This window comes from Coffea arabica, chromosome 2e (assembly GCF_036785885.1).
Source record: "Coffea arabica cultivar ET-39 chromosome 2e, Coffea Arabica ET-39 HiFi, whole genome shotgun sequence".
Classification (NCBI taxonomy): Eukaryota; Viridiplantae; Streptophyta; class Magnoliopsida; order Gentianales; family Rubiaceae; genus Coffea; species Coffea arabica.
In genome coordinates, this window is record NC_092313.1 from 65,372,650 (window position 1) to 65,381,814 (window position 9,165).

The window sequence follows — 9,165 nt, forward strand, 5'->3', positions numbered from 1 at the left end:
AAAAATGCTTTTAAGTGATTAAATGAGGTTTTTATCACTTTTTACTTGGATTTTGTGTATTTTGACAGTTTTGACACATTTTCGTATTTCGGCTATAACTTGAGTTACAATGATCGGATTGGGATGATTCTTGAACCCATTTGAAGATAAGAGATAGATCTACAACTTTGGTGAAGACATCTAAATCCAGTTTGAAGGTTTTCCAGGTCAAAATGCCGAATTACAATAGCAAATTTCTACTGGTCGAAGCTGGAACAGGGCAATGAGCAGGCAAGGGTATTTCAGTCATATCTCAGCCTACACAGATCCAAATGAGGTGATTCTTGATGCATTAGAAAGATAACTCAAAAGGCTACAACTTTTGTGTTTTAGACATGAGCTGGTTCAGCCTCTAACATCAAGAAAAGATTGGTTGAAGTTGGGCCAAAAACAGAGCAAGTGATCCACACTCGGATCCACTATTCATCCGAACCCTCGGTTGTTTCTGGGTTAGTGGATCCGAGGTACTGTAGCAGCTCGGATCACTGGTCAGAAAAGGCTGCTCTGTACGCGTAAAACTCAATTTCACCTCCACCAACTCACATTGGATGCTAGACATGTGAGAAACATTCCCAGCTGTAAAAGGGAGATGTAATCCTCATTTCTTGACCACCTTTCATCATTAAATAGCCAAATGCATTGCAAAAAAAAAGAAGATTGGGGAGATAGGGAGTTCATAGCAGAAAAGAGAGTGAGCTACGGGAGAAGCTTGAAGTTGCAGAAATGTAGCTCTTTCATCTCCTTAGTGTTAGTTTAGCTTAGTATAGAGTAGTGTAGCTTTTCCATTCTTGTTTATTATCTAGATTAGGATGAAGATGGAGGATGAAGAAGGCAAGGAAGAAAGCTCATGTGACAAGGGTTGTATTCCTTCCAAACTCTTTATCTTTTGTATTTGATTCCAAGTTTAGTTAATATACAAGTTCTGGATTTTGTGTTCATTATGTGTTTCTAAAGTTTATACCTTGGGTTTGGTTGAACTTTCTATAATTGTTAGTGTTTATTATTTGGTTATTTGACTGCTATGATTTGAGCAAGTTATTTAGCACTTTAGCTCTTGAAATCATGATTAATCTGGTACCATTAATTGTGATTATCTAAGGTGTTGTTTCTGCAATGAAAATTGAGATTTAACACTAGTTCAAGAAGTGCTAAACATAGGGAGTACACTCACGAAAGTAGAGGTGCACTTATGTGATTTTTAGTGATTCATTTCATGTAATTTCATTGAAGAAATGAACTTGTAGCTAATTTCATAACCATGAAAATAGGTATGGATTAGTTATGAGTATAATTGATTCACTACGAAAGTAGGATTCAAATGCATAAGGAAATTACACCATAATTAGCCTAGATGTAGTATTCAATGATCCAAATATAGCACTTGCATGAGTAGTTAGGGATACCACAACCCAAGGAGCTTTCATTTGTTATTTTGTATAATTTCAGTAGGTTTAATTTGTTATAATTCATTGATAGTCTAAATAATAGAGAAGCTTTAGTAGTACCGGTAATTGCAATCTTCCTTGTGGGATCGACCCTTAATACCCTATACTCGCTCACGATTCGTATACTTGCGATAAATCGCGTGTGGGGTATTTAGGAGTTTATAAATGTAAAACTTGATTAGGATGAGCTTAATTGTATATGTATACTCCGCGCACGTCAGTCACTAAGCAGGGAAGTGGCTGTGAGAAGAGAAGAGGGAGCGGAATGCAGAGAAGAGAGGAGGAAGAAGGAGAGAGAGGTGGTAATGGAGGGGAGGGTAGCAGTGAAAGGTGGAGAGTGATGGTGGCAAGTGGTGGGGGGTAGTGATAGAGGAAGAGATAAGGGTGATATTTTATTTTTATTTATTTATTTTGTATATAGAAATAAGATGAGTTTAGTTAGGAGTTTTTATTTAGGGTAAAATACACTTTACCCCCTTGTGGTTTAGCATTTTTTTACATAACTCCTTTGTGGTTTGAAAAACTATATATAACCCCCTTATAATTTGAAATAAAGTATCAAAGTTATGGAATTTTCATTCCATGATGAAGTCAACTAAAATGTCAAAAGTATTTCTTTGTCACGGAATTATATATATATTTTGAAAATCTTAAAGAGGTTATGTGATAAAGTACTAAATCATAAGGGGGTTATGTAGTAAAACATAAAACCATAAGGGATTAAAGTGTCATGCATATTTATTTATATATTTTGGTCATTTCAGCCATTTTAGTTTTTATATAAGGATATTCTCGACATTTCTTTGAGTTATGTTGCAAAGAATCATTTCCGTCACATTGATTTTTTAGTCCAAATTATGAAGAGATTATGTATAAATTTTGAAACTACAGAGAGGTTATATGAAAAATCGCTAAACTATAGGGGGTAAAGTGCATTTTACCCTTTTATTTATTTATTTTGTTTGTAGAAGACTGAAGAGTAGTAGTCTATTTGGCACGGGAACACAAGTCAAATTTGGGATATTAACGCCATTTATATCAAAAGTCTATATTCATACTTGAAAGCTACAACAAAGACTGATACTTACACTTCATTAGCTTTAACGGCCAAAAATCCCAGCCAAAGAAAACTACTGGAGTACTAAGCAAGCCAAAATGCATATGGAGTTCTTCGCGGCAGTGGCCGCCCGGCCCGACATTATAACGACAGACACCATACTCTTGAACCATTTATTTATGGTCCAATCCAAATGTAGAAGCCAACAAAGCAAACCAAAAAATGCAAGACCATCGGGAAAATATAATGCCCCTTTTTTTGAGTGTGCATGGGTGGCTGAGAGCTCTGCTCTTCTCTCTCTCTCTCTCTCTCCCTCTCTTTTTTAATTTATTCCCTTCACTTTTTTGTCCTTTTTCTTTTTTCATCCTTAATAGTTGGTTTTGTTTATATTCTTTTCTTCTCTCTATCTATTGGTCTTTTTTTTCCCCTTTTGTTAAAAGAAATGTTCATTTACTGTGTTTCAAATTTTATATTTTAAATCAGTTACTGTTAACAGAGTTGGGCAAAAGTTACTGACAACGATAGGCGTTGCGTTATTTGGCCAAACTACGGGATCCTTTTTGTAATATGGACAAACCTTAAGGGAGATAAATGTAATTAACACTTGCTAAAAGACTAAAGGTTTTGGGGTTATATTTCATTGAGGAAAATAATACAAGTTAATAGTGGGCTGCCTTATCAGCCAATTAGAAAAAAGATTGCCCTGTGTAAGAATCATTAATACAATGAGAAAATATTCAAAAGAAAGAGATTTTCCTTAAACATGGAAATAAGAGAGGATGCTTATTGAAGATATAAAGAAAGTAAAAGATGATATTGTGAGTGTCCCTTCAAATTGTAAAGAACTTTTTAATTTATAAAAAGAGAAATTAGCTCTTAGTTCTATAAAAGGGGGAAACAAATATTGTGAGAGGCTCTTCAAATTTAAAGAATATTTAAATTTATAAAGAGTGAAATTACCCTTTTATTCTATTGAAGGGGGAGATTTGCCTCTTGAGCTACTTGCAAGGTCAAACATGGTCTCCAACATCTTCAATAAAAAAGTGGAATTGCAAATGCTAAGGCAAGTTAGGGCTACGTCTCAACTTTCTACCATTGAATCCTTTTCACCTTCGTATTTCATTTTGACAAATTCATTTTTGGTGCCAACAATTTCTTAAGTTTTTGGTGCTCCTTTTTCTTGCTCGATAACAACTATATGCAACAAATCAGTTAGTTGAGAAAGATGATGCAACGAGTTTTAACAGAGTTACAAAGAAACTCTTTGATGAAGTAGGCACAAATGAGTCTAACTCAGAATACCGTGGGATAGCATTCCACACATTTATTCTCATTCACTCACAAAACACGCCACAATTGTACAATTGCTTGAGATTTCGTACAATTGTGCGATTGTTGTATTTTTTATAGTATATGGTGTAAACCTATATAACTTTTTTGTGCTAATAAATTTTACTCATACATACCATATTAATGCATAAAACACATCTGTCCCTATAAGCGTATATCCACATTGTACAGGTAGTGCACCAATCGCACCTAACACCAACCGGACCTACCCCATTCTGCTCCCACGTACACTGGCAATACACTGATTCAATCGTGCTCCAATGGTATCCCATGGTATTCTAACAGTTTCTTGCCTTTCCTTTTTTTACCTTCTACTTTCCTTTTCAACAAACAAAAGGAGAGAGATTTGCCTTCCCATGGGAAACATACATAAGTGTAACTGTTATTTAGAAACCTGCAGAATATCAAAACATGATTTTGAACATAGGATGCGGGAAATATTTAATGGAGATTGACTATACAATCCTTAGGTCGTTTCTTTTTTCCAAAATCAAAAGGAGAGGGCTTGCCCTTCCCATCGGTACTCTAAACTCGTCGCTCATGTCAAGTGTTTCTGGATCCATCCCTGAAGGGAGAAACCAATGAAATGCATGGACCAATGAAGCAAGGACTAATTGAATTTGCTTCAGAGCTAATGGATATCCGATGCAATTCCTCCTACCTGCACCAAACGGTAAAAGTTCGTAGTGAGTTCCCTTGAGATCCAGATTCTTGCCGAGAAAACGTTCTGGTTTGAAGCTTAAAGGGTCTTCCCAAGTCTTTTGATCTCGTCCAATAGCATATGCATTTACAACCACCAAGCTGTTCTTTGGAATATCATAGTCCGTCACTTTGCAAGATTGCACTGCACAATGAGGCACTAGAAATGGGCTTGGAGGGTGCAATCTCAGTGTTTCTTTTATACAAGCTTGCAAATATGGTAGCTTGGCCAGTTGACTCTCACTTAACAAGCCTGTTCCTCCAATGGCATTTGTGATTTCATCACGAAGTTTTAACATGGCATCCTGATTTTTTGTTAGCTCGGACATCGCCCATCCAAGCGTGGTGCTGACTGAATCAGAAGTAACAAATAGCTCCTGCATATGGATTATACCAAGAGAATGAGCATTTCTGTTTTCTTATATGATTACAAATATAACTCGCAATTTGGGGTTTCATATAACAACTAACATATCAAGATTAAAACGAGCATCAATACAATAACTAATCAAGATTACAACTAACTCAGCATACACGGCGGGATATATAGTGACATAAAATTAGACTAAACTTACAAGTTATTGAGATTTGATTCCATGACTTCTAACTCTTTGAACCTCAATGTTTAACTAACATAATGTAACGTTTGGAACCGAAATGAAATTTCATCATCGGAATTATTTTGTCTCTGATCCTAATTATAATAGATTACTGTAACTAGGTTTTGAAAAAAAAAATCACTTTTACTAGTCCTGCCGACACAAATTATATCACAGTATAAGTGGGAGATAAAAACACAAGTTCTCCCTAACCACACGCTCTGATATCACGTGTTGGGAAGGCCAAGGGGTGATCAAGAGACACAAAGATTTACCCAGTATATTCTTTGTCCATTAGTGAAATTTATCCTAATAGGGGCAATTAAAAAAATAGTAGCTGCAAAAAAAATGAAAATAAGAAGGATATACAGAAAAAAAAAAAAAAGAAAGAAGTTATCAGAAGTTATTTTGTTAGGAAATAGGTAGCTTTAATGAGTCCTCGGGTTGTTTGTCATGCCTATGAGAGCTTTCATGTTGAATGAAGATGCTAAATGAACAAATAGAAAAAATTAGATATGGTATGTGTGTCTTATACATACATACATGCATATATATATATATATATATATATATATGTATTTATGTATTTTATTATAGTAACCAAGTAATTCTTAGCGAAATGCTTCCTGTGGTTTAAGTTTTACTCAAAAAATTCAAAAAGTTTAGATTTGTTGTTAAGCCAAACATTGCCTATTGTAAGGTGGAAATCTCGAGTTTTGATTTCGTTAGTATTTGTGAGCATGGGAAAGAATCAAATTAACAGTATTTAAACAAAATGAACCAATTGGAAGATTGAGATGTCATACGTTGAAGAGGTTGAAGATTTCACAATCATCAAATGAGTGTCGAATGAGAACATCTAGAAAATCTGCTCCGGATGTACCACAATCCTGCTTCCCTCTTCTCTCATTAACAGTATCAGCCCATAGAGCTTCATTTTTTTCCTTATAATCCCTTGCTTTTCGCTTAGCTCGAAAATCCAAAGCACCAACCAAAGGAAATATGTCAGCCATACTAGGCACAGCAAGCTCAACTAGAGACCTCGAAAATTTCCTCAACTCACCCACGTTATCCTTGAGGTTGATTATATCTTTGGAGATCATGGTATTTGTCAAAATATTGACAATTGTAGCGTATAATACGTCCACAATAGCCACCACCACACCTCCTTTTAAACCCAAAAAATCTAGCATATTTTGGACCTTCTCAGCTCTCAAATTCGAATGTGACTCTAAAGCTCGACAGGAGAAAAGCTCGGTACGTGCAGTGCTACGTAAAAACCTCCATCTTTGGTTACATTCCGCGGATAGTACGATCATAGAACTTTTAACGCCTGGAATCACGTTCGATATACGCAAAGGAAGCCTACCAGATAAAGCCTGGTCGTGTGTCTTGAAAATTTCTCTAGCAGTTGCTGGGGAAGATGCAACTACTATCAATTTTGAGCCTAATCTTAGGGAGATCAGGGGACCGTAAATTTCGGCAAGGTTCGCTAGACATGTATGTGTTTTTTCTCCATCTAGGTCGAGTATGTTGCCTATGATGGGCCATGCACGAGGGCCGGGGGGCAGATGTAAGCTGTTATTAGCTTTGCACCTGCTAAAGGCATGAAGAAGGATGGGCATCATAAAGAGAGTAGCATAGAGAAGATACTGGTTGCTATTCGTGACTTCTAATGCTATTGTATCCATATCTCTTGTCAAATTCTGAATTTTGAGTGTGGTTTTTGTATGTTGTTCTCCTTTTGGATTATATATATAATTGGAATCAGAAATGATGAGGTACCACTACTATTAAATATACCCCACGTGCCAGGGATATTTTACTTGTAGAATTATTTTATTTTATTCCAAGTCAAAATGTTCTCCGGCTTGCTTCTTAGCTGCATCCTTATATATATATATATATATATATATATATATATATATATATAAGAGCAAGGCTGCATCCTTTTACTTGCTGGGTTTCAAATTTTGACTAAATTTCATGTAATCACCTCCCCAAAAATTTATCACATACTAGTGGTTGAGACACACCCGATGTGTTTACAACTATTAAAAAGACATTATAAATGATTAGTATTATTTTTTATTAGAAAGTAGTAGTATAAAATAGTTGATCTGTTTTAGTATTTCAAAGAAGTGGCAGTTTTTTTATAGGAAAGTGGTAGTTATTCAAGAGATGTGGAGTTGTTGTAAAGAGATGGGTAGTTAGATTGATGTAATTATCTTTAGAAATAACGGTAGACTAACCAATACATTAAATAACATAATTTATTTACATCAAACCCCTCCCTCACACTTTAAATATAGGATAATAATTAAGAGAATTTCCTTTTACATTTCAAAATTATGCTTACCTCCGATAGTGACGTACAATTGCTATAATAGTGATGGCCATGGACCCGGAGGCTGGAACGGTTGCTTCTGCAACCGTTCGTGAAGGTTATGTGCATTTTGCACATGGCATAACTCTGTTTGCATACGGTGTAATTTACTTTCAATAACACGTAACTCTGGAACAAAATTTTGTGGGTCCACGCATGTTGTTAAAAACAAGATATAAGATGAAATCTGGACCTTACAATTTTTTTTGACAAGATTGCCAGGAACAGTAACCATCCCTGCCCCTCCTCCGATAGCCATGAGGACAGTGCCACAAGTGCCCGTCCCAGCTCCCGCTTATAGATTAAATAAATATATAATTATAAACAACAATATATATACATATTATACTTATAAACATGTGTGCAAGAATTAAATCAAGATTGTTATTATTATTATTATTATTAGTTTCCATATTGTTTGGTCCTGGTCTCCTAGTTTTGTCGGTAGAGGTTTTTAAGTCAAGTCCAATTGTGTAATTGATTCCTTTGCGGTTCGGAAACTATGCTTTAGGAATCTCAGCTATCTATATATACGTGTTGGTCCACGCTCTACGTATATATTGACAGTTAAGAAATTGAGCAATAAAGTCAGTGAATTGCCTCCCTGTGGCTGTGCGTATTTCTTGTTCTTGGCCTGTGCCGCTGTCTTTTGTTGTTTCTGCTGCCTACTCAATTTGAGTTTGTGAGATTTATTTGTTGTTTTTCTGTAGGTAAATTTCCTATAAAGTGGTACAAGAGCTTTGCATGAGATCCTCAAAAATTGAAATATGGATCCACATTATTTACAATATTATCATGTTTTTATCTTTGATGGTGAAAACAATTTGGAGATTTGGAGGTCGATGATGGAGAAGTTTTTAGGGTAATTGAAATTTGGAATATTGTGGAAATATGATACACGGAACCAACAAGAAGTACAGAATTATCAAGTAATGCAGTTACAAAATTAGAGAAAAGTAGACACATAGATGACCTGGCATTTCACTATCTCAATACCAAAGTCGAGTTGCGTGTAGCCAATAAATTCATACATGCAAAGTCGACAAAAGAGGCTTGGACAATTTTAGTGAACTCAAATCAAGGTACTGCTAATGTGAGAAAATTGAGATTTGAGTTGGCCCAAATGAAATCCATGGAGCTAGTTAAAAATTTTATTGGTAGAATTAAAGAAATTGTCAATGATATGGAGTCCAATGGTGAGAATTTGGCAAAAGTTAAAATTATTGAAAAAGTCCTAGATCTCTAACTACCAAATTTCATACCAAGAAGACGGTCCTTGAAGCGACAAAGGACCTTGATACATTGTCACTAGCTGAATTGGAAGATGAATTGCATGCGGATGTATGAGATGCCTTTGAATCAGTAGCCATCAGATATAGAGGAGATGAATTGTGCATCTACAAATCAAAAGGGCCAGAATTTTAGAGTCAGAGGACATAGAGGCAGAGTTAACTTTCATGTCGTGGTAGAGGTAATTATTTGTACCAACCTAGAAATAATTCTAATAGAGGCCAACAAAATAATCAGTAGCAGAATCAATGAAATAATTTTTAGAGACGTAATAGATCCAATATTCAATGTTATAATGTG

At 35.4% G+C, this 9,165-nt stretch overlaps 1 protein-coding gene across 1 annotated transcript; it reads right to left on the reverse strand.

Moving 5' to 3' along the window:
• Window positions 1–4,042: 4,042 nt before the first annotated feature.
• LOC113732667 (probable (S)-N-methylcoclaurine 3'-hydroxylase isozyme 2) lies at window positions 4,043–6,837 on the reverse strand. The gene is made up of 2 exons (XM_027258589.2): window positions 5,996–6,837; window positions 4,043–4,967 (listed from the first exon to the last, which is right to left on the reverse strand). The coding sequence occupies exons 1-2, from the start codon at window positions 6,815–6,817 to the stop codon at window positions 4,347–4,349; spliced, it is 1,443 nt and encodes a 480-aa protein (XP_027114390.2). The 5' UTR covers window positions 6,818–6,837; the 3' UTR covers window positions 4,043–4,346.
• Between the last annotated feature and the right edge of the window lie 2,328 nt (window positions 6,838–9,165).